The sequence below is a fragment of the Pogona vitticeps genome, chromosome 6, assembly GCF_051106095.1.
Source record: "Pogona vitticeps strain Pit_001003342236 chromosome 6, PviZW2.1, whole genome shotgun sequence".
In the NCBI taxonomy this organism is placed as follows: Eukaryota; Metazoa; Chordata; class Lepidosauria; order Squamata; family Agamidae; genus Pogona; species Pogona vitticeps.
In genome coordinates this window covers 6,124,181-6,149,116 of record NC_135788.1, presented here as the reverse complement: position 1 = coordinate 6,149,116, position 24,936 = coordinate 6,124,181, and the positions used below count along the sequence as shown (strand labels likewise).

At 41.0% G+C, this 24,936-nt stretch overlaps 2 protein-coding genes across 2 annotated transcripts in view; both read right to left on the bottom strand.

Moving 5' to 3' along the window:
- LOC110071939 (sodium channel protein type 5 subunit alpha) overlaps positions 1-16,137 on the bottom strand; it is a 34,577-nt gene extending 18,440 nt beyond the window's left edge. The window contains exons 1-11 of the mRNA XM_078378168.1: positions 15,890-16,137; positions 13,635-13,698; positions 13,012-13,153; positions 10,509-10,706; positions 8,226-8,405; positions 7,003-7,395; positions 5,845-5,971; positions 5,470-5,708; positions 4,647-4,856; positions 3,042-3,395; positions 1,161-1,610 (exon numbers count right to left, since the gene is read on the bottom strand). Coding sequence (XP_078234294.1) covers positions 1,161-1,610; positions 3,042-3,395; positions 4,647-4,856; positions 5,470-5,708; positions 5,845-5,971; positions 7,003-7,395; positions 8,226-8,405; positions 10,509-10,706; positions 13,012-13,153; positions 13,635-13,698; positions 15,890-16,088 — 2,556 coding nt within the window. The 5' untranslated portion in view covers positions 16,089-16,137. The remainder of the gene's footprint in view (positions 1-1,160; positions 1,611-3,041; positions 3,396-4,646; positions 4,857-5,469; positions 5,709-5,844; positions 5,972-7,002; positions 7,396-8,225; positions 8,406-10,508; positions 10,707-13,011; positions 13,154-13,634; positions 13,699-15,889) is intronic.
- Positions 16,138-16,692: 555 nt separating this feature from the next.
- On the bottom strand, positions 16,693-24,300 carry LOC144583710 (sodium channel protein type 3 subunit alpha-like). The gene is made up of 6 exons (XM_078378167.1): positions 24,270-24,300; positions 23,967-24,184; positions 23,178-23,296; positions 22,759-22,866; positions 19,813-19,941; positions 16,693-17,508 (listed from the first exon to the last, which is right to left on the bottom strand). The coding sequence occupies exons 1-6, from the start codon at positions 24,298-24,300 to the stop codon at positions 17,397-17,399; spliced, it is 717 nt and encodes a 238-aa protein (XP_078234293.1). The 3' UTR covers positions 16,693-17,396.
- Between the last annotated feature and the right edge of the window lie 636 nt (positions 24,301-24,936).

Genomic DNA, 24,936 nt, shown 5'->3' with positions numbered 1-24,936 from the left:
GGCAGTGGGAGACAGGAGGGCCTGGCATGCTCTGGTCCATGGGGTCAGGAAGAGTCAGACACGATTTAACGAGTGAACAATAACAAGGGATGATCATGTAGGCCACTGGGACAATGGTGGCCTGGGAACCAAGACATTACTTGCTATAAGTGGCTTAGGGACCATTGACATAGAGATTGGAATGTCTGTTTTGCTTTACTGCTATGATAGCCAGTCGTTAATGCTTGCATGTGTTTTGTTCAAATTGGGATCCAGCAAGAATCCCTGTGAAATCGCACTGTCTTTACAGTATCCCCCACCCCCCCTTTTAAAGAATGAGGGTGTGATCACTTATTCTCTCAATAGGTGATCAAGCTCAAATCCTTCCTGAATAACATCCCTCTTGCCTCTTGTGTTTCCTGCTCCACATGGATATCAGAAACCACCAGTGAAGAAAGGGAAGGCTTCTATGATTTGAGTCTCCTGGCAGCAGGGAGTGAAATAGATCTCCTTTAGCAGGGATACCCTTTCCCCTTTTGCACAGAAAGGCAAGAAGAGCTGTTGGCAGCTTTACTACTTGAGTAAGCAAACTTAAATAAGCCCCCAAACGACTTGCAAAAAGCAAAACAAACCCTTGCATGGAGTGGTGATGATTTTGGGATTTCCGAATTTAAAAGAGTTCCTTTTTTTTTTGAAACAGGAGTCTCCTGTGCTGTTTTTTTCTAAGATGGGGTAAACTAAATTATGAGGAGAAAGACTTTGAATATATACACACCCACCACAACAGCTATTTGCCTCATCCATTGAGAGTAACAGACCAGTATCCCCTATGCTTTATTTATTCTAGTTTCTGGTTGCTCGGCTCTACAAGCTGCAAATTAGTTAGCTCTTGCTTGGGGATTAGTCACTGGGTTCATTGGCAAGCTGATCGTGTAGATGTAGCAGCTTTGAAGGAGTGCATCCGATGAGAGAAAACAGTATATCAGCTTTTCATTGCAAAACTAGCATTTCATTTAGTTTTGGCCCTCAGCCGTATTGATTTTTGCCAAAACATTGGGGGAACGGGACAGAATACTGTATAAAAACACAACTCTTGTATTATTCTGTCTTGTTCTGAGCCATGTCAACATTTCTTAGTCTTTCTCTGATCATGAAAATAAGATCTCAGGATATCTCCTTACCTGCTTAGTATGGTCCGTCTCCACAACTGGGATCTGCTTATCGTGAGCCCCTTCAGAACTCTCGCTATCTGACTCAGCATCGGCAATAGGAACACAGATAAACACACTAGGATTGGTAATGAAATCATCCAGCATATTAACCGAGCATTCTTCTCCATGCTTCTCCTTCTCCGTATTGCTGTAACTTTCTTTGGAATGGTGACCCTCTTTCCCAGGTTCCAAACCATTTTTCTCGGCATCGCATTTGATTTTCTTTTGGGCTGTTTTTTTCTTATAACTAAATGCTTTGAAACAAAAAGCCAGCACCCTCTGTTTTGCTCCGTGAAGCCCTTTGTGTATCCGAGCACAGGCGATCTTCAGGTTGTTAGCATCCCTGTCATCTTCTGGAAGCTGGGTGAGGCTGTCCGCACTGAAGGAGTTTAGCAGCAGGGCAATGAACAAGTTGAGAACCTCAAAGCAACGGAAAAGCACATGTTTTGTCAATATCTCTAGCATTATTATTTTTTCTGACAAGAGAGAAGTGCTTAACACTAGCGTCTGTGTGTGGTGCACAGTAGAGCCTATCAACAAGACAGACATTTCTTGTTATGATGTGCCTTTAACTGATTCTGGCTTGGACACGATGGATAGTTGCCCTCCATAGAAGGACAGCGACAACACAGTTTGTTGTCTACTGCATGGAAGAGGGAGGGGAGGCATGCAAGCCAGCAAAGTTAGACTCTTACATGCCATTTCCTCTTTGTGGCCTTCATGGTTCACACTAAACAAGCAACTTCAGTGTTCCCAGATGCTGCCACTAAAATAGAGGTTTACCCGATCACTTTGTTTTCCCCTATGGATTTCCTGGTTGTTTCAGCCAGTACACTGCTCTGAGCAGTCCACCGCTTCCAGGGTTTGGATTGCGACCAGAAAGCAACTGTTAACTGAACTGTTTATTTATTAAGCTTATACCTGGCCCATTTAGACAATGTCTACTCTGGGCGGCTAACAATAAAAATAGACTAAAAGCAATCTGACATATCGAAAAAACAATTTAACAGCAATAACAATATCATTCAAGATGGAAATATAGAAATCTTCACTTCATATTTTCTTATTGAGCCATTCCGTATGAATAAATATAAATAAATCTGAGAACTGCAGAGCTGGAAGAGACCATATGGATCATCCATTCCAGCGCCTGTCCAGGAAGCACAGCGAGGAATCGAACTCCCAACCGCTGGGAGCCAGAGTCCTAAATCACTGAGAAGGTTTGCATAGACTAGGTGTAGACATCAGCAATGTCTGTATAGAGAAGACTGTGTGGAACACATTGCTGATGTCGTCGGTGGTAGCCAATGTGGGATCCCCACAATCCTAAGAAAACTGGCATAATCTTTTACATGCAAAACCTATCCTGAAGATCATGCAACAGGCCTGGATGGATACATTTCATGGTCAAAAGAACATTTGTTCTCAAAATCGTATTGATTCTTTCAGAGTGGTTTGAGAACATATGTAGGATGGACACATTTCAATAAAATAGATATTTTCGTACAAATGTAGGTGTGATTTGTATAAAATAAGAGACAGGAACGACGGCTCGATCAACCTTCTCAGAGTTCCCAGTTACATGCCTAGAATAGCTTTTCCTTTCTCCGCGAGTCTCATTCTGATGATGTTTCTTTTAATTCACTAATGGCTTGAAACAAAACATAATAAAAAAGAAGACCAGGATACAGTTTTGGAAATTCCACCAACCTTCCTCCATGCACTTCTTTCTGTTATTAGAACAAGACTTCATGATCAGGATATTCTCACAGACATTTCTCCATTTCATTGGCAGCAAAACACACACAGTTGCCCATGGGAGAAAACATCAAAAGGTATCTGAAAACTCACCACAAGATTTCCAATCACCATGACGAGCAAGAAGACAAGGAGACACATGGACATGTCGGCCACCACCATGCAGTCCCACATCGTCTCGATCCATTCTCCGCACAGAATCCGGAAAATGATAAGGAAAGAATGCAAAAAATCCCGCATATGCCACCGTGGCTTGCAGTTTGAGGCGATCCTTTTGCAATTCATGGAATAGCTTTGCCCAAATAGCTGCATTCCAAATACGGCAAAGATAAAGACGATAATGGCCAACACGAGGGTCAGGTTGCCCAGAGCACCTACTGAGTTTAAAATGATTTTAATAAGAGTGTTTAAGGTTGGCCAAGACTTTGCCAATTTGAAGACTCGCATCTGTTTGGAAGAAAAGTATCACCTCATTAGAGAACAGAGACATCAGGTAGTACTGTTAAAAGCAGAGTTGGTAAAAAAAAATGGTTAGTTTCTGTATCTATTCACAAATACTGTCTATCCAATTGTTGAGATTCATCCCATCCTTTCATTCACTCTTGAACATGGTACTGTAGTCAGATGTAATGGAAAACTATATTTTATCAATGGAATGAGCCTTAGCAAACCTCTCTGTGCATTATTTTCTCCTCTGGCATGGCAGGAAAAAATAGGAAACTTCCAGTTCTGTTTTAATCACAGTTCAGCATACCTCTGAACCCTAAATTGTGGATAACTTAACCTTTGGGTTCATAGCCCACAGGCTGAAGCTGATTAGTTTCAAACAAACAATTCTTATTATCCTTACTTTTTTTGGCTTCAGTTAAAACATCAAATTGTGTTTCATCAAAATGGAAGGAAAAAGTTCCACCCAATTCTACCTCATGGTCAAGCCAGAAAAAAAGAGAGAAAAATTATGATCGTAAACTGCTGCAGTTCATTGCCGTCACAGTAAACTGTGGTTTGTTTTGACATCCAACTGCAGCAAACTAATTAGCCTTTTCTGGCTAACAGGAGTAGCTTTCCGGGGCTTCTGCTTAGTATAATTCTTTTTAAAGTTGGAATGGTGGCAATCATTTTCCCAGAATGTCCTCGCACATCATAAAGCTCTGCTGGACAGCATGTTTCATTTCCTTTCAGAAGAGAAAATAAGCCCAAGAAGATGATCTTGACAGATTTCTGCACTGGCGCTGCAGGCCTTTGGAGGTGTGCTTCTAGAAGTAGTGCCAGAAGTAGGGACGTTACAAAAATGGCCTTGGAGAGACACATGCAGCCTGTAAGCGCCTTGGGATCTACTCCTGCATTACCAAGATGGAGATAGAGGGACATGCTGGAGTAGCCATTGCTTCATAAACTCCATCCAAACATAGAACTGTGTCTCTCCCGAGCAAAACAGGATAAACGCTGGTAATGGGCAACTGCCTTCAACCCCTTGCCTGGCCATGAATGTTCCAGAGAGCCTTGGAGAAGTGGATAATTCAGTCTCCCTTGTCTAAAAGTAACTTACTTGGTAAGGCACATATTCTATCACATTCCTTTGTAAATGTGTAGCAGATAATACCCCTCTGCATGACATACTGCAGAGCTAATTGGCAACCCTGTCTCATTTTTCCCTTTAAAAGGTAAGCAAACAAACAAAGAAAATTGATTCATTACCAGCCTCAAGGTCCGTAAAACGGTAAAGTTTCCTTTCTTTCCTTTTTTCCCCTTGCCGTCTTCTTTAGTCTCAGTGGGCATGCTGAGTTCAATGATGCTTATGAAGACAATGATACTGTCAAAGATATTGGGGCCTTGCTGGAAATAGTTATAGGGATCCATTGCAATGATTTTCAGGATGACTTCCGCAGTAAAAATTCCTGTGAAAATCTTTAAAACCAAAATGACATTGTCAGTTTCAACGCTGCCACAGTATGGTCTGTTTGTGGCAAGGCTAAACACGGTTACCTGTTCTTCTCAATAATAATTCCAAAAGCATTAAATAAAAAGGGCACTTTCCCCCCACTTTATTTCAAAGCTTTGAGGGCATTCCATGACCTACTCATCTAGACTGTTCATTTGGGCTCAGCATTGAGCTGGCAACTATGTTCAATTCCAGGAAGCCTTTCAGCAAGATTTTATTTGGCATTCATGGATGTGCTCCTGTGTGTATATATGGTTCTGAAACCTGGGTTCAAATTTTGGGAATAAACGAGCATAATCTTGTACGTAAGCATAGTTCCCACACAGAGAGAGACAAGGGGCAATCATTACAGCACCCAATGAAAACTTCCTCTCCAGACAAGAATATCTCGAGGGTGGAGAGAATGAGACAGAAAAAGAGGGACCGCATTTGCTTCCTATTGCGCCAGGAATAACATGTAACAGCACCACATACGCATGAACCCAGTTTTGTGGATGAAAGTCTGCCCAGAAATCTAAGAAAGGGAAAGGAAAGGAAAAGAGAGAGAGAACAATATTTTGCTTATCAGAATTCACTTACCATGTTACCTATCGAAAGCATAAAGTCAAACTGAGGAGTCATTTTATAGTGTTCTAATGCCATGAAAAGAGTATTAATCACAATGCAAAGTGTGACAATGAGGTCAGTAAATGGATCCATGACAATAAAGCTCACTTTCTTCTTTATTTTTGACCATAGCGGGCAGCATTCCCACACAAGAAACTTCAACGCCAGTTTCCTCAAGAATGGAGGACACTTTTGATTCGACTCTTCAAGTTCTAAACAAGGCACGAAAGAAAGAGAACATTTCTCAAAAGTGAAAGAAAACGAAACACTTTTTGAAATAACAGCTCAACGCACCAGCATACTGGTGTCCTGGGCATCAGTACAGTATACAATAAGAGAAGCTCATACCCTCCAGCACGCTGGTAATGATGCTGACGGCACTAGGCGCCCGCTGTCTTTGAAGGGGATGATGATAATGCTCCACTGACAGGCGCTGATTTTGGAATCTCTTCTGGGCTTCATCATATGAAGGAGTCTGTTTAGAGACAGTGCAGATAATGGGTAGGGATGAGGAGTGGGAAGGATGATGTTTTGAGAAGTTTGGATCTTTGATTCAGTTAACCAATGAGAAGACAAATAGGAACTCCACGTCATTCAAGTTACCAGAGGTTCTGAATCATTGGTTTTTATCAGCATGAATAGGTCCTATATCCACTGGAGGAGGCTCTTGAGAGTCTCCTGGACTGCAAAGAGAGCAAACCTATCCATTCTGAAGGAAATCAACCCTGAGTGCTCACTGGAAGGACAGATCCTGAAGCTTTGGCCATCTCAAGAGAAGAGAAGACTCCCTGGAAAAGACCCTGATGTTGGGAAAGTGTGAAGGCAAGAGGAGAAGGGGACGACAGAGGACAAGGCCTCTGGACTGGACAGCAGAAAGTTAGCTTGTGTGTGTGTGTGTGTGCGTGTGTGCGTGTGCGTGTGTGTGTGTGTGTGTGTGTGTGTGTGTGTGTCTTACAGCACTGATGACCCTTTGTTGAGGAAGGGAGATGCTGGCAAGGTGTTCAGTCTCACAACTGCTTGTTGTATCATTTTCATGTCATGAATTACAAAGTTGATTTGGGGGCACAATTTGCATTACTTGCCTTGGGTGCCAAAACTGATAGTTATGGCTCTACTGTGCTTCTGGGGTTTAACTCAATCCCTTTTAAGTATGGCTTTCTTGGGGATGTGCAAATTCCATGCTGCCATTGCTAACTGCTCACCCTCCCTCTCCACTGATTTCACACTGATTTCAAACATATAACACACCTATCACTCTTTCTTCAATGCTACTAGCAATAAAGCAGTTCCGCCTCACAATGATTAGGCGGGGGGAGTGATAAAAAGCTCTCCGCTCGCTCCCAGCAAGGAAACAGCATTGCTGACATGTTCGTGTGCTTGTGTAATGTCCTGAGATGGTTTCACATGTGCATTTTGGGGCCAGAACCCATGTGCTTCTCTGATGGATAGCCATATCTGGCAGATACTACTTAGCATCACATCAGCCTATTTGCCTTTTCTACTCACTAGATCTCCCTTGTCGGGTGTTTCCATAAGTGGAGGCAGCAAGAGCCCTTCCCCTGATACAGGCTCAGTGAGTGGTCTAATTCCACTGCTCCCCATCAATGAGACGGTTCCAGTGTAATCATCTCCAGGGTTCCATCTGCTGGGCAACATGTAGCTTGGAGTAGCTGGGCGGGAACTGTAGCTGACTTGACTCTGGATACTTGACCGCCTCCCTATTCGTGAAGCCAGAAGCGAGCCACGCTGTGTCTCAGCCTCCCCAGTACTGCTAGAGTCATCCTCGCCATATTCAGCTTTCGAATCTCGATTTGATGTGTGGAAATTAAATATACTTCCGTGACTAGGCCGGCGCTTGGTCGGATTTGAAGCAGGACCGTAACTGTGGGTAAAGAAAGCCTGAAAGTTTCAAATGAAGAAAAATACATCATAAATAATATGGAATCTGATGTGTTTTTTTTGGTCAGATAGGTAGTCTGACTATAAATTAAATCTTTGATTTATTATTGAGTGAAGAAGGTAGTCTCCTCTAGCAAAAGTGTTATGATGGATAAGCTGGAATGATTCCTTCCTTGGAGGTGTCCCTATTCTAGTGTCACCACATGAAAAAGAGAACAGGATTTCTGGACTGGTTAATAGTTTCTTAGAAGAGAAAATTTTAGCAGGTATGAAGTGTACCAATTAAGAACTTTCCTGAGTTGGCCTGGCTTTGCAACAGCCATTTCTGCCTCTGTTATATTGTGCGTTGATTACTGAAATGAGCAGTATGTGGCACTATCCTTGAAGAGTGTCCAGAAGGTTCAGTGGGTGCACTATGTGCCAATTAATTAATACCTTGATTGGCACTATGTTTGGACCAGTTTTCTAGCGCTGGGAAAGCTTTATTTTTCAAATAAAGAACTGATTTTTAAAATATAAGTTATCCAGATATCATTCATGCAGGTGGTACTTTTAGATAACAAATAACAATTAAGAACATCGGCCAAAAACAGAATGAAAAATAATGAAGACAAAAATTTTGCAGCACCTGAAAAACTGACTGCTCTATTTTTATGTGAGCTTTCATGGACAAGTCCACTTCCTCAGGAAAAATTAAGAAGTAGATTAGTTTCAGTTTTTGGTTTCTGCATGCGCACACCATCTCAGTTTGAATTGTTTCATTCATGGGGGGAAAATGCAATTAAAGTTTAAAGACATTTGGACAAGCAAGGCCTGAAACACCGAATTACCGTTTTTTGATGGCTGTCACTAGACTGTGATTTAGGGAGTTTTGGATCTTCCGCGGATTCTTCCATCCCTAATGATAACTTCTTCATTCTGTTTCTTCGTTCTTTTATCTCCTTAGATGCTACCGGTGAGACTTCAAATGAACTGTAAGACATGCTGTCGCAGTCTTTGGCAGCTAATTCCTAAAAAATGTAGAAACACAGGAATGAAATGAGAAATCACATCTCCAATTTTTTTAAAAAAAAAAATTACTGGGTGGTATGATAACATCCAAACCACAGGTATTGATTCTATGGGCTAATCTGAATAAGCCACAGGTGTGTTTCCCCCACCCTTTCTTCCATGATTTTAAAGTGTTTTTTTAAATGTCAGACTTGACATATTTTTCTTGCTCATAATAAAGTAAAGGTAAAGGTTCCCCTTGACAATTTTTGTCCAGTCGTGTCCGACTCTAGGAGGCGGTGCTCATCCCGCTCTTCAAGCCATAGAGCCAGCGTTTGTCCGAAGACAATCTTTCTGTGGTCACATGGCCAGTGCGACTTAGACACGGAACGCTGTTTACCTTCCCACCGAGGTGGTCCCTATTTATCTACTCACATTTGCATGCTTTCGAACCGCTAGGTTGGCGGGAGCTGGGACAGGCGACGGGTGCTCATTCCGTCGCGTGGATTCGAACTTACGACTGCTGGTCTTCTGACCCTGCAGCACAGGCTTCTGCGGTTTAGCCCACAGCGCCACCACGTCCCTCATAATAGCTGTGTTTTAACCCTGGGTTTTGAGTTTCTGAACAGGCAGCTCTGAAACCAACTGGGTAAGTGTAACTAGAGGGGACCCACTGAATCAATGGGGTTTAATAATAATATTATAATAATAATCTTAGAACGGCAGAGCTGGAAAAGACCCTCTGGATCATCAAGTCCAGACCCTGTCAAGGAGGCACAAGAGGGGAATCAAACTCCCATCCTCTGGATCTGCAACCAGATGCCTAAACCACTGAGCTATCCAGAAATTTTTAATGTAAGTGTTACTACTCAGTCATTGATTCAATGGCTGTCCTTTAGTTGGAACTATCAGTGGATTTTTTAGGCCAGTATGATTTGAAAGCCATTCCCTAATCTTATATTGAGATTTATTCGCTATGTGAAGACCTGAAGATTCCGTTTATATTTTTCCTCGTATCTCGAGGCTTCCAGAGGACAAGCAGCTCATGAATAACTTCTCGGAGAAGGGATGATGCAAAATTTGTGTGAATAACTGTAGATCAGTTATGATATACTTTTAAAAATTTGTCTCCAAGATATAGCCACGAACAAAGCATTTCTATGTGTCTAGTTGTCTTTCCCAAACTATACCTCAACATCTTCTGGACAGATCCAACTGCATACAGTATGTCCTTCACATGTGGGCTCCGCTTTCACATTCCTGAAAATGCTGGCAAAATATCTTGAACGAGCAAAATAGCTATGGCCCAGTCTCTTGTTCTGACACACCATCAACAGGCTGTATACCCTGAGTCTTTTGCAAAGCACTAGACACGCTATAGGCTAACACTACCCAAAGTTTTGATACACAAGGTGCTCTTTCTTCCAAATTAAAACTGAATGTACTCAATTATACTCACACACACTCAAGGCTAATAATAATAATAATAATGTGCCACCAAGTCAATTGTGACTTACGGTGAACCTTTTCAGGGTTTTCCAAGTGAGTGTATTTAAAAACACAAAGTAGCCTCCTTCAAAGGAGCTCAGCCCACATGTTTCATGTACCTCACTTCTTCAAAGCTCACTTGAAGGGCAAGTAACTGGCTGAGTTTTAACACTGGATGTAACTGAAGTAGTCAAATACATGTGATGCAAATACAGTGATGCCTCGCAAGACGAAAAACTTGCAAGACGAAAGCGTTTCGCGATTTTTTGGGTGACTTGCAAGACGAATTTTTCTATGGCCACGCTTCGCAAGACGAAATGTTCACAATACGGCACAACTCGTGGAATGAATTAATTTTGTCTTGCGAGGCATCACTGTATGTGGTAGAAGGAGCAATTGACCTTAACAAAGACTGATTAGAAAGAGGAAGCGCAAGAGAAGTAAATAAGGAGAAACACATTGGACAAGTTCTTCAGTGGGTGAACAGAAAGCATGCATTTATAAATTGTTATACATCTAATTAACATATTTCTCAATATACTAATATGCCCCTGCACAGTTTGAAAATTACTACTGACAGGCCATATGTGTAGGAAACACAGTAGTTATAGATTAGCAAAGAATTACATATAGACCTCCTGTTCTTTCTTTAACATTTCCATAGCTTCACGAAATTTCCTTTCTTTTGCCTCTGTTTCAGCGATAGTGGCTTTGCTCTGTTCTTCATATGCCATCGTGACCACGGCTAAGATCAAGTTGACGAGATAAAATGATCCGAGAAATATAACCAGCATGAAAAATAGCATATAGATCTTCCCAGAAGCTCTGAGGGTCTGAAGTTAGAAAGAATACAGTACTTAATATTTGCTTAAGCTTTTATGTATATAATTTTCCTTACTTACAGAAAGTAATATTTAGGAAGTTATTAATCGTTCAGTTTTTTAAAAGCACTAAAAATTAGCTCAGCTAATGGGACAAAAAAGAATACTGCAATATTGGAAAAGGTGAAAAATTCCAAAATTATCCTGCATATTTATTTATTGGTTCTTCTGTCATCTCTTGTCTTCATTTTGCTGCCAGCATTGGGCGCGATCCATTTCCATTTTGAAGAAGAAATGGTTTTCTAATGTAATCATAATCCTTCGAATTAGTTTTCTAGACCTGTGGTGAATGCGCATGGTCATTACTCATTCAAACCCTGTGCATGACAAAGCAATCAAAAGTTACTGAATTCACACACACGTCCCTCATCTTAAGGCAGACCCACCCAGCCACTGCCAAACCAATCACCACCAGAAGCAACTTCAGATATTGAAAACCAGTGATTAAGAGACGCTCCACAGTGGGCAATAAGCAACCCTATGTAAACTCCCCTTGCTATGCTTTCCAAGTACAGTGGTGCCTCGCCAGACAGTTAATCCGCATGACAGTTTTTTTTGCTAGACATTGACATTTTGCAATCGCTATAGCAATTCACAAAACAGTGATTCCTATAGGGGAATTTCACTGGACAATGTTTGGTCCCTGCTTTGCAAACTGATTTTTGCTAGACAACAATTCTGACAGCTCCCTCCGCACTCACAAAACGGGTGTTTTTGGGATCTAAGCTTCGCAAGAAAGCTATTTAAACAGCTGATCGGCGGTTTGCAAAGCGTCTTTCCTATGGCCGATCTTCGCTAGACAATGACGATTCTTCCCCATTGGAACGCATTAAACAGGTTTCAATGCATTCCAATGGGGAAATGCTTTTCGCTAGACAATGATTTCACTAAACAGCGATTTCAGTGGAACGGATTATCATCGTCTAGTGAGGCACCGCTGTAATATCTTGAAAGCAAGTGGCATCGAGGAGAGAAAATGTGTGACAAGCAAATCTATAAAAAATACTCTAATTCTCTCTATGCATCCTTGTTTTGATATCATCATCCTCCTCCATTAGTGATCACTTTAAGCTTACTGAGCTAATCATCTGACTTTGGATATGCAGCGTGGGAACCATCACCAAACATATGCTTCTTGCACAGCAGCCTAGGTTTTCTTACACTACCCAAACCATATGGAAAGCAGCTGTAACACAGTCATTCCCATGCTGTGCATTTCATATACAGCCTGTTCTGTACATTAAACTTGGTTGTGACAGCAGTGGTGTTATGCAGTCCTTGTCTTTTGAAATAGACCAGCCCTTCTGAACCCTATTTTCCATCATGGCCGTAAACGCAATATGAGAGAAAGACAGGCCGAATCACGATTGTCCAAGTCGCATAACGAACCTGATGAAGTGGTGCGTGAAGTATTGTTTCCACTCTGTGGCCTTGTTCAAATGTGCCAGGATCTCCCCCCGACTCTCCAGAAGGCCATATTGTATGGCCTCCATTGAGAATGGCTCAAATAGACCATACCGCTTTAGACCAAAGCTACTTAAACTGGGCGACCCATATCGCTGCCTAGCAGAATGTGGAGCTTGCAAAAAACTGTGGTTCCTGCCCTCTTCTTGCAAGCAGCAGTGGTAGTCACATCAATACCACCCAGGCGCATGTTCCTTTGTGGCCCCCGTCTCCCCAAGCCCAGGCCCGCTGTTCAAGGAGGGGGTTTGGGAGTGGAGGAGGAGGAGACAAGGGGCCGAGGGGAGGGGGCCTGAATTTCCCTCAGCTTGAGGGAGGTCTGGCTGTCTCTGTCCGTTCCTGCCTCCCCGAATGGCAGGGGGTAGAGAGAACAGAGAGGGAAGGGGAGACACAGTCAGCGTCTGCCACCCTTGAAGGATGCTCCCTTCCCCCAGGTTGTTCTTTCTTGTCTCCCTCAAGAACAGGTTGGCCACTTTGGCCCCCTAGCCAAGCATCAGCTTTTGGTGGAGTTGTCCAGGGTTGTTGGTGTTGTGTTTTTTTTTTCAGGAATCTAAAGTGTTGCACCAGAAGAGTCCCTCTCCCTCCCTGCAGCCCAGTTGCTCAGACGGGCCTCCTCATTTCTCAGTCTCCTCTTTTGTGTATGTCAATATTGTGTGATCCAGGCTTAACCAATAGAAAACGGATGCCCCGGGCACCGAAATTGCTAGTTACAACTTTGCCGCAGAGCACCCATTTCAAAGCAATTTCTTCACAGGTTGTTTATTTTAAGAAAAAAATAAGAAGAATAAATCTCTACCTGTTGATAGAGGCGTTCCCAATAATCCTGTGTCATAAGGCGAAACAGGGAGAGAAAGGCCCATCCGAAAGTATCAAAGCTTGTGAAGTTATAGTCAGGGTTCTCTCCAACCTTCAGGCATATGTACTCCGGCGGACAGGAGCTATGGATAATAGCTTTCTAAGTGACACAAATCTCCCGTGTTCAAATGTGAAAAAGAAACCACACCAGTACATGAGAATATTTGTGAAGAATTTTCTTTTTGTGAAGATTTGTCTGAAAACTTCAGCATTAAACAGTTTTATCTATGGGAACTAGTGGTAAATCGTACACCTCACCACATGGGGGAGCATTCACCAAGATTTGGTGCACCAAAAGGATGTGCCGATATTACTGTGTAATAGCTTCCATTGGGGGGAAAAAAAGAATTTTAGAGTGTAGGTCTTGGACAGGGAGGAGAAAGAAAAAGGGATGGATTGAAATCACAACTAGTGGAAAAAATCTCTTCCTAAGGGTTTATAGTGATGTTATCTGAATTAGCAATCATTCTTTCTATTCAGTTTTAATCTACGTTCTAGCCGATGGCCAGAGCAAGCAGGAACGTCTTTAAAAATATAGAATGAATGACGGTTAAACACACTTACCCACCATCTGAGCTATTGGAACACAATAAATAATCTTTAGTGCCATTCTTAAATTTGTAATTATCTGCCAAAGAGAAAATGAGACAAATATAAGTTCCCAAAAAGTCAGTTTTTATGACAAAAAGCTAATTTTTTTAGTGATATCCATTAGGGTCTGAAAGGAAGTCAGTTCCTAATCTGTCTAATTTTATGGCTCCGCTCTTCCTCCAGACGTCTTGTTGTCAACACAACGCTTTCTTTCCCAGCCTCCCCCTTGATGTCTGTGGGTTTTTAAGGTAGCAACATGCATTCACATAAGCTTTTGGTTAATCATTTCCTGCTATTAGGTCATCTAACTCTTGCTGTACAAGTCCACTATACTGAACCACTCACATCCTTTATCAGCAGCATCTGATGTAAACATACAGCGGCTCCTCCTGACCCAGTCCTTTTGGCTTAAAGTATGGGCTCTCTCTAATAATCTGTTTCCAGCCAGAGAAAGGCCTTTTTAAAGAAGGGCCATGTCATCTTCAACCCATGGAATATCCTTGTAAAACAGCTTACTTGGTCTTTTGTTCTGAATTTCAGCGTAAGAGTCTCCTAATTAACCAAGCCTTTTTTAAAAAATAAAACCTATAAGTTTATTGCTTTATCATGCAATTTTGTTGATTTCCCTGCCATTTTGTCACTTGGTTTTACTGTAAAATCTCATAATTTTGAGTGAAATTTTAGGTGAATATGTTTATGAGTAAATTCTAAACCCAAGTTTCTCCAAACAAGCCAGGATTAAACCATGGTTATGATCCTGGCTTTTTAATAATTAGATATTATGGAACTCAGTTTAAAAGCAGAAGTCAATGCCTCCAAACTCTTTGTAGCACCTGCACTAGAGAAGTGGAGTGGAGTATAGTGTGATGTTGTTAGTGTTCACACATAGTGCTTGGAAATGTTATCTTTTGGATTATAAATCTCAGGACTCCTACTCAACATAGCCGGTGGCCATGCTGGCTTGGAGGTACTAATGTTGATAGATCAGAAAAGTAGCTTTTCCAAGGCAAGTTATGCATTATAAAAGTCAAACATTGTGTCGAAACTCCAATGTCATTTTTGAAAGGCAGTTCAATACTTATATGATTTCAACTGTTCCAGAATGTTGCCCCAGAGGTATAAAGTTGATTTGCAGTATCTTAGTACAGCATTCCCCGGCCATCTCAAAACATCTCAGAACTAGGGATATATTTTTTTTTTAAAAAAAGGCAACACCAAAAGGGTAACACCGCTTTATCACTCCATCCACATAAAGTTGTTCTTGTGTAATCAAATGGAAGTTTTGTTGAAATCAATTCAACCTTAACACTTTGGGCTTCACTTCTTTCTTTTCCCTTTGATCACTTTTACAAAGTCTAACCTTTCTGAATTAGATTCTCAAGTTTTAAGGCCAGTGGGGGGACTTTTGGAATGGTACTGATAATTACAAGAAAAGTTATAGAATTCTGATTGGCACAACACATTGGGAAGAAGTTTCATGTACTTTTATATTTCATGATCATATAAGCACAGTAAGGATAGATAGATAGATAGATAGATAGATAGATAGATAGATAGATAGATAGATAGATAGATAGATAGATAGATAGATAGATAGATAGATAGATAGATAGATAGATAGATAGATAGATAGATAGATAGATAGATAGATAAGGTAGGTAGGTAGGTAGGTAGGTAGGTAGGTAGGCAGGCAGGCAGGCAGGCAGGCAGGCAGGCAGGCAGGCAGGCAGGCAGGCAGGCAGGCAGGAAGGAAGGAAGGAAGGAAGGAAGGAAGGAAGGAAGGAAGGAAGGAAGGAAGGAAAGAAAGAAAGAAAGAAAGAAAGAAAGAAAGAAAGAAAGAAAGAAAGAAAGAAAGAAAGAAAGAAAGAAAGATGATTCCTGGCACTTATTGTTATAGCAATTACCAACATTCTACAGAATTGGACTGACAGTGTATATATACATTTACATGTGGTTCTTCCCAGTAACATGTCCTGAGAATTATATTGGTATGACTTAATATTTTTCTTCTGTTACTATCACATCATTCCTAGAAGTATGCTTATGAGACTGAAAAAAGATTCAAATAACAATGTTTCAAAGGAAACTTAGCAGTCATGCATCCTATAGCTGTAACAATGAGCTGTTGCATAAATGTATGCCTTATTTCCTATGGCCTTCTTCAACCAATGGAATCAAAAGGTGCAAAAGAGCCATTATTTTTTTTAGGAGCTGAGGAGAGCACATACCTTTATCCCTGATGAAGTCCATATATGAAGTCAGGTTGACTTCATACAGAAAAGATGTTTCATTGGGATACTGTAATCGTTTCATCTCGCTGATAAAATATTCTGTGTAGTTCCTGACACATTTGTGCCTCAGATGTCCTTTAAAGAGTTGAAGGCCAACGAGAGCGAAGACACTCAGGCAGAAAACGGTCAGGATCATAACGTCTGCAAGTTTCTTAACTGATTGGATAAGGGCGCCGACAATTATCTTTAGACCTGCAAGGGAACAGAGATGGGCAGAAGAATGAGATGGATGGAACGCAGGTCAGAATAGAGTGGACCCTCGACTTACGGAATTAATCCGTATTGGAACGGTGGCCGCAGGTCAAAAAGTCTGTAGGTCGAGGCTCCATTGACCTACAGTGCATTGAAAACCGATTAATCCGTAACCGGCCGTTTTTGTTCCATTTTGGTTCCATTTTGGGTTTTTTTTCCCGGTCTGAAGGTCGATTCTCCGGCTGCAAGTCGAACCTAAATTTTGCAGCCAGAGACGTCTGTAACTCGAAAAGTCTGTGCGTGGAGCCGTCTGTAAGTCGAAGGTGCACTGTAACTCGAGAAGAATTACTGACTTGGTAGTGGTCGTTCAACTAGATAGGCAGATTATAAATAAATAAATAAATAAATAAATAAATAAATAAATAAATAAATAAATAAATGAATGAATGAATGAATGAATGAATGAATGAATGAATGAATGAATGAATGAATGAATGAATAGACATTATGTTAGGGTCGCTACTTTTTAACCTGAATTTTTAAGATACATCACTTGTATTTTCTCCAACTCCTCTGATGAAGATAAAGAAGAAGAAAATATCCAAAGGGACTTGGGTTTTCATGGGGGCAGCTGGCAGTGTGTGTGCTTGCTCTCTGAATATTTTAGCATACACAGAGAGATGCAATGGGTTGTAGTGGCATGCACCATGCTAGCAAATTGTGGTAACATAATATTATGCATCTTTGGTCCTTCCATGAAAAGACTCCTGCAGACACCCTTGGATAGAGGAAGAGGGGGAAGGTACCGTTCTCTGCAAGCTCGCTTATACATTGATATTCACCTAGTGAGGTACATTCATTATGTTTGACAAGTAAACAAAGATACACGAGTCACAGCAAGAGATTACGGGACCTTTAAGCATTCAAGCGGCTGCATAAAAGGCCCAGGGCTCTTATACCTTTGATAGTTATGTGGGAGAAGAAATTGGTGCTTGTCATGTGGTTATAAGAAAAATGCATGTGTGCTGAAAGAAAGATGCCCATATTCTCCTCTCAGCATATACTTCGGATGATGGGAGAGGGGAATGAATTTGGAAAATAACATCTTTTAGCCCACTGTTTCATGCCATGTATATCCCAAAAAAAAGGCAAATGGAGACAAGTACCACCAGACTGTCTCTAATCAAGAGAAACACGTGCATTCAGTATATCAATGATGTATTAGCCAACGCCAATGTGTAGCTGATAGAAATTATTCAAAGACGTTCATACCTGGGATGATGGAAATGGTTTTTAAAGCTCTCAATACGCGGAACATCCGAAGAACCGAAACGTTGCCCAGGTCAATAGATGCTCCCACATATCTGTAAAAACCAATGTGAGAAGCAAGAAGGATACCCCATATTGATTTATTACAAATATCCCATATTATGATTACACACATTTGAGGTTGGGTGGGGAGGTAAATGCTGCATTGGACACTCAATGTTCACCCACTGGCTAGAAACACCAACAGACCTGGATGAAGGAGGGGAACAGTACATTAATTTAACTAGCATGGAATGCCATGGCTCGTTATTTCTTTCACATAAAGCATGGCCTGTGAGTTGACAGCACTCCATAGGGTGGCACTGGGCCGCATAAAATGGAGAACAGGGCTCCTGTACTTTAGGTATGGGGTAGAAGAGGAATTTTTGGCAGGTGTAATAGGACCACCTGAAGAGGTAGCTATGCACACTACACCTGCTGACATTTTCCTTTTCAGCACAGTTAATAAAGGTAGTGGAACCCTGTCCTCCATTTTGTGCGTTCACCACAGATGAGGGAGGAAATGCTATTTAGATGTCAAAAGTTATTTATTTATTGTAGAGCATGCATAATTTAAACAATGGGGAGAAGTATCTCTCTTGGTGTAGCCGAGCCTTGACAGTTAAATAATTATTATAGAAGCCTAGAAGCTACAGAGGGACTTTTATCTTCAATGTGAGGATTTTGAGAAGATGTAGCCTGTTGTACTTTTGCATGTATTTGTGTGTGTGAGAGAGAGACCTTTCTACCTCACAATTTCTCAAAGACAAACTAGGCCATGCCACATCTGAGTCTTAGATTCATGACTTTGGTTTTATTTACTAAGGGATAAAATGGTGGCCAAATGGAGGCTTGTAATGGCATGTTATAGCTTTCACAGCTATCTCTGACATTTCCATCTCTTCGGCTTTCTTTCCGATCGCTCAGGACAATTCTTAGACAGTTGTCCATTTTGGGTTTTAGGTGTGAGCCCTCTTGAGGTGTGAAATTCAATTTTACCTGAGGCAAAGTGGCGTGGATTGTGGCCTTCCCTTTAAAGGAGGGCTTTAGTTTTTCCCTCAGCAAAATTTCTGACGCACTAAGGTACAGCAACACGATTCCAATATAAAGATTTGGCCCCAGCATGGTAGGATAAAAGGACAGGACACGAAAAAGGCAAAATTCCCCCATCCTATCCCTATGGAACACAAAATTTCTCCATCCTATCCCTATGGAACACAAGAAGTGCCCGCTAAATTTCTCTCTTCTCCACACTGAGTAAAAACGCACGGGCCCTTTCTTCTTTTGTGTTTGAGAAAATAAATGCTGAGGGAAGTGCCAGCGTTTTCTGCCTGCTAACGCCGCTTGCTTTTAAAGGCTCGGGAAGGGTGCCAATAGCAGCCAGTACACCTCCAGCTAAGCATGAGGAGGAGTCCTGATAATAAGGCTGTACTTCTAAAAACTGGGCAGGATGAGTGCAGGGAGCCACTCTGATTGATACAAGCCAAATAAATCATGTAAAATGGAAGGGAACAACACTGTTCTTTGGTTTTTGTTTTTATTTAATTTTTTTTTTGCTTTTACTGATCATGCTTGCACAGACTAACACGCCTACCTCTTCTACAACCACCTCTGTGAAAAATAAGGCAAACACTTTCAACATGCAGTAGGTTTGCAGATAAGAAAGTATTATTTCCTCACAGCAGCTTCTCAGAGTTTTTCTTTTCTCCCCCCCCCCAAAGCTTGCTTTTTGATCATTCTTGTTAAGAATTTTAAAGCAGAACTCTGTGTTTCCCATTATGTTCACCATCTAGAACAGAACTGAATGCCTCGAATCAGCATTTGCCTGGGGGATGGCACCAACATTAAAAAAAATAAGAAGAAGACAAGGATCATGAAGCTTTAATGTTGTAAAGAAGAGGGAATTTCAATAGCTGGAGCTGGTTGTGGTGTTTCTTTCTTTTCATTTTCTTTTTCTTTTTCTTTCTCCTCATGGTAGGCCATCTTGGCAATGTTTTAGTAGGTAATCAATTTACTCAAATTGTAATTATAAATAACTGAAAATTTTATTATTTTACATATGTATATATTGCCGTGTTTTATTTGTACGCCACCCCAAGTAGACATTGTCTAGAGGGGCGGGGTAAAAATCCAGTAAATAAAATAATAAATAATAATAAATTTGACTGGCAGAAATTCCCTCCTCACACAACTATTAAAGGTTCAGGATCTGCATCTCTTTTTAGAGAGCTTGAGAAGCAAGACTCGTATATAATTTGCACTGCCCTTTTGAACCACTACCGTCAAATGTCTGAGAGGAAACAAGGGGAGCCTACTATTACTCAGCTGCAAACACATAAAAAGTCAACAATGTCACTTACGCCATCACAATGACACTAAAATCCAACCAATTCCATGGGTCTCGAAGAAAGGTGAATTTATTCAAGCAGAAGCCTCTTGCCAGTATTTTGATAAGACATTCAAAAGTATAAATGCCAGTAAACGTGTTCCTGGAGAATAACGTGGACACAGAAAGCAGGATAACACAAACAACAAAAACATTACACAAATATTAACCTAATTTACCCCCTGTTCTTGCAATTCTTACAAAACCTATACTAAGGTACTAATTCACTATGCATTAAGAGGGGCTAAAGAACTTTTAAAATGTCTGTTCCCCTCCCAAAGAAATGAATATTTCATTTCATTTCAGAAAGTGTTTATTGTGCTTATTCTGTTCTCCAGGATTTTAAGACTGGCAGAAATCCTTCCTATTCAACAGAGAGAAACAGAAAGCTTGCCCTAAAGGTAAAACAGATTCTTTACTCTGCTCTTGTGGTCATCCCTTGTCTGGGGTAATTCAAACACTATTTATTTATTCAATTTATATGCCGCCCAACTACCCAGAGGTCTCTGGGCAGATTACAAAGAAAAACTTGTAGTGAGGGAGGGGAGTTCATCAATGACTGTAAATAGCCCATCCAATTAACATTCATATTACTCTAGCATTGTTATTTTACCATTGTGAATTTATGAAATAGGTTCTCACATCTTCTGCAGCATTAGCTTCTATGAAAGTCTTGCACATCAAATACACTATCATATCACATCATATCACTGACTTTCTTACCAACCAACCATAATCTTTGTATTTTGATATCTACACTCTGGTGCCATGTATAAATATTTGCCATGTCATATCTCCTTCTCTTATGACTGATGAAGTGGACTTGTCCACAAAAGCTCACATTAAAAAAATATAAAAGTTAGTCTTTAATGTGCCACCACCAGAGTTTTCTCCATTCCCCCCCACTTTTTATTTTTAGTCTGTTTTCACCTATAATCCTCCAAAGAAGGACCTGAAGGACCGCCTCCTTCCATATGAACCTACCCAGCAGTTAAGATCTAACCAGGGGGCCCTTTTGAAAGAGCCCCTCTCTCAAGGAGGTAAGAGGGACGGCTTGCAGACAAAGGGCCTTTTCGGCAGCTGCTCCCGGACTATGGAATGCCCTCCCAACTGAGATTCGTCTGGCGCCGACATTGATGACATTTCAGCGCCAGGTCAAAACCTTCCTGTTCCAAAAGGCTTTTAATTGAAATAATATCAGCTGTGGGTCTCATGGCAATTTCTAGAGTACAGTGGGGTCTTGACTTAAGAACGGCCCAAGTTAAGAACATTTTGACTTAAGAACCGCTCTCATAGGAAAATATTGGCTTGACTTACATACTTAGATTTGAGTTATGAACTAAAAAAAAACACGTGGGAGGCAGGGAAAGTGCAAAATGTGAACTTTCAGTTAACTGTTGGCCAGTGAAAAGGGTGCCTGTCTGCTTCCTCACTCCTCCCAGCGTTTAGAGAGTGGATTGGGAGACAGTCTTCAGACTGCCTGGTACTGTATTTTCCCTGCCTTCCCTGAACCTTTGTTGACCTAAGAAAAAAAGAAACAAAATATCCCCCTCTAGTGGTCCAAGGCAGAATAGCAGCTTCCCATTAGTTTCTATGGACAGAAAAGAGCCGATACGGATCAAATGGTTTTCAATGCATTCCTATGGGAAATGCAGATTTGACCTGAGAACTTTTTGACTTGAGAACCGCCTTCCAATACGGATTAAGTTCTCAAGTCAAGACCCCACTGTATATATTTTAATTGTATTTTAATTATTTTGCCCTTTTATTTTGCCGTTTTATTGTATTTTAAATGTTGTAAGCCGCCCAGAGACCTTCGGGTAGTGTGGGCGGCATATAAATAAATAAATAAATAAATAAATAAATAAATAAATAAATAAATAAATAAATAAATTTCAGTTACAAAGACTGCGAGATACTTGTTTATTTGATTTTAAATCTGCCCAACAAAAGGCAGTTCCTAGGCAGACTTCAAACAACTATTACAAAAAGCACAATCAGAATAATAGTAATAATAATATTGTAAAAATGAAGAGGAAAAGAACATACAAAGCAACCATAAGAGGTGGTGATCCTTTTCAGCATTTACTAGGTAGAGAATACTCAGAAATGGTTTATGATCCCCTTCTTCTTGGGGAATCCTCGAGACTGTTCAGTGTGCCCAAGGCCGCCCAAGATGGGTATGGCGGTCGCCCCACGTCACTCCTGTCAATCACATTCAGGGTCTCATTTACATGAGCCTATGAGAGGAGTGGAGGGGCGGAGTCACCAGATAAAGGGGCTTGGCAAGAGAGAGAAGAGGAAGTTGATGGTGGAGACTGTTGGTCATTGAAAGTGGTAGAGAGAAATTGCACAGAGAGAGAGAGAGAGTCGGGGAGATTGAGGTAAGATATAAATAATAGTGAAAAGCTGGTCAAGATCAATAAATATACTAGGTGGTGATTGTTTATGTAGAATGTTATCTGACGCTTGGATGATTGGATTGTAAGCATTAAATAAAAGAACATCTGTGATCCTGAACAACTTTAATACACCTTAATAAATAAATAACTTTTGTCGGCAGTAATCAGACCAGTGTTTCTCTACAGTTCTTGGTATTGTGGATAAAAGAAAATCCACTGGTGGCAGCAAGGAAATAAGAAACGTCTCAAGTGGTCAGAAGGCATAGCGTGAGCTCCTTGTGTGGTGAAGCAGGCAGGGGCCACGTGGCTAAAGGTCACAATGGGTTTTCTGGGATACACAGCGGAGAATTGAACCCCCCCCCCCCCAATCTCTGCCTCTTCAGCCCAATACAACTATCCAGCTAATCTGGCTATCGGAAGGACTAAATTATATGCCATTTGTTTAAGTTTACCTTCATCTCGGAGTTAGACACATATAACAGAGTTTAAGAAGAAATCATCTTGTCAAAAGTACTTACTCAACATATTTGGACGAGGAATTGGTTGACGAATCTTGCGATGATTCGGAAAGAGCCATAAAGACACAGTTAGTGAAGATAGTAACCATGATAAACATGGTGAACAATGTAAGTCGCTGGAGTTAAGGGAAGCAATTTTATAAACATGAAACAAATATTTGCTGTGGATTCCCAGGTTCATTTTGATGTCATATTGACTGCTTGATGACTGCAAATATTATTCACATACAACTAATGGCATTCATGCAAACTCTGGTTATTAAAAACTGATAAACAGAACATATAACTCCTCGCTAAAGGTGTGCCACATTACCACGGGTCTATCTTGCACCTCTCCCTAAAGATGTTGGGCTTTCTCAGCAACAAAAGTTGGAAGCAAATACAAAAGGAAAGTCACCTTTTCTCAGTATAAAGGATATGAATGTATCAAAATTTTAATTGCAGTTCGTCTGATTGGATGAAAGGGACTAAGGATCCACAGTGCACGAGTGGCTGTAAATCGGAAGATAGCTTTCCCTTTATTCAACACCATAAAGGTCTGTGAAGGAAGTACCATCAACTAAAACAATATTCTATGAACGTTAACGTTTATGTTACACATTGCAAAGCGCTTACATGCTGGTCTGGTCTGTATTTACTAAGAGGATGACTACATGGTCATTTAGCCTGCTGTTCTGTTTGCTGCAGGACAACTTGGTTTACTCTGGCTATCGGGCAATATCTTTGCTGAAACTAACCATGCCATCCCCAAAATGCCCTGGGAGAAAGAAGTGTGTTAAGATGTGGGCAGGCTTTTGACTTGATTTTAAAGAGAAGTATTAGGTACTTTAATATGTTGCCAGAAACAGTGGATGGTTCTATGTTTCATCATCATACCAAGAGCTAGCTTGATCTCATTGGGTCTATTCCAAGTTTGAAAGTCTAGAACCAACACATTGTTTTTTGTGGTAGCAGACTAATAAGGCTACCCTTTTAGAAACTGATCTCTTGGTAGCATGATTTCGACCTTATTTTCATCAGCAGGTAACTTATTTTTTGCTTCAGCTACAAAGCCTTGCTCAAGGAAAGTTAGCCCTTTATACATGAATGTGACATTTAGCAGTATTAATTAGCTGTCATTAAGCAGCTGAGGCAGAATCCACTCCTGAAGCTTAGTTTGTTTCTCATGATATCAACAAATTCTACAAGCCACAACACAATTGCATCACCTTCTGATCATTATAGTAGGGGTCGAAATCCTCCAGGGGCTCGCCAATGAGTTCTGGGGGAAGGTTCCCGTAAAGGGCAGGCAACTTCTGGAATTGTTGCAGGTCCAGCTGAGGGCGGAGCTTCTCCGCAGGGGGTGGGTCTTTGCATTCTTTCTTGGCCGCAATGCGCTTCTCAATGGCAGCCAAAGATTCGCGCGTGAAGGGGCGGAAGTTATTAGCACCCAGCAACATCAAGTCATCCATTTTGCATCCTTACAGTTCCTTTCCGTGAACAGAAGTCAACCCTTCGTTGAAAAATTCACTGCGAAGGTCTAGCCAGAAACGGACTGGCCATGTGGTTGCAAGAGGCTCTCTGAATGATTTGGTGCAAAAAAAAAAAAAAAAAAAAATCATTACATAAAGCAGGAAACGAATATATTAGCCTTAGTCCAGTTGTTGGCTTCCACTAGAGAAAACCCATTGAATTTTATAGGGCTACCACTTATATAACTTACTTTGATTTAGAGTATCTGCTCTACTTGGGACTGGATTTAGATTGTAGGAGGTAGGCTGCAAACCTATACCCGCTCTTTACCTGTGAGTAAGTTGCACTGAACTCAATAGGACTTAAAAACTAAATACGTTTGGAAGGATACTGTTAATGTTGTTCATGTGGTATTGGAAAAACATAATTTCTCAATAGTGTGCATTCATTTACCACTTATTAAAAGAAATATAATCTCACATCCGATTGCACCGTCGGTCACATGGCTCCTTTTGCGATTGATTGCACACTGCACCAGTGGACGTTCTTGCGGATAGCACTCCTCCCTTTGCATTATTGCATCTACCACAGGCGTAACATTGAGTTACACCTCTGTAGTTAAACAACAGAATTCCAGTCAGTGGGACTACCACCTGGGTTTTAGACCCTTATGGCAACAGTGGCTATACCTACTACCCTTCTACCACTTGTATGTTTAGATCAAAA

Bases quoted from the DNA above. Each gene is read 5' to 3' on its own strand.
- LOC144583710 (XM_078378167.1), bottom strand. From the start codon at position 24,300: ATGGCCAGTCCGTTTCTGGCTAGACCTTCGC. The intron at 24,185-24,269 runs AGTGAATTTTTC...TGTTGCTGGGTG, and splicing joins GTTTCTGGCTAGACCTTCGC to CTAATAACTTCCGCCCCTTC. The intron at 17,509-19,812 runs GTAAGTGACATT...TGGTTTTTACAG, and splicing joins TTTAGTGTCATTGTGATGGC to ATATGTGGGAGCATCTATTG.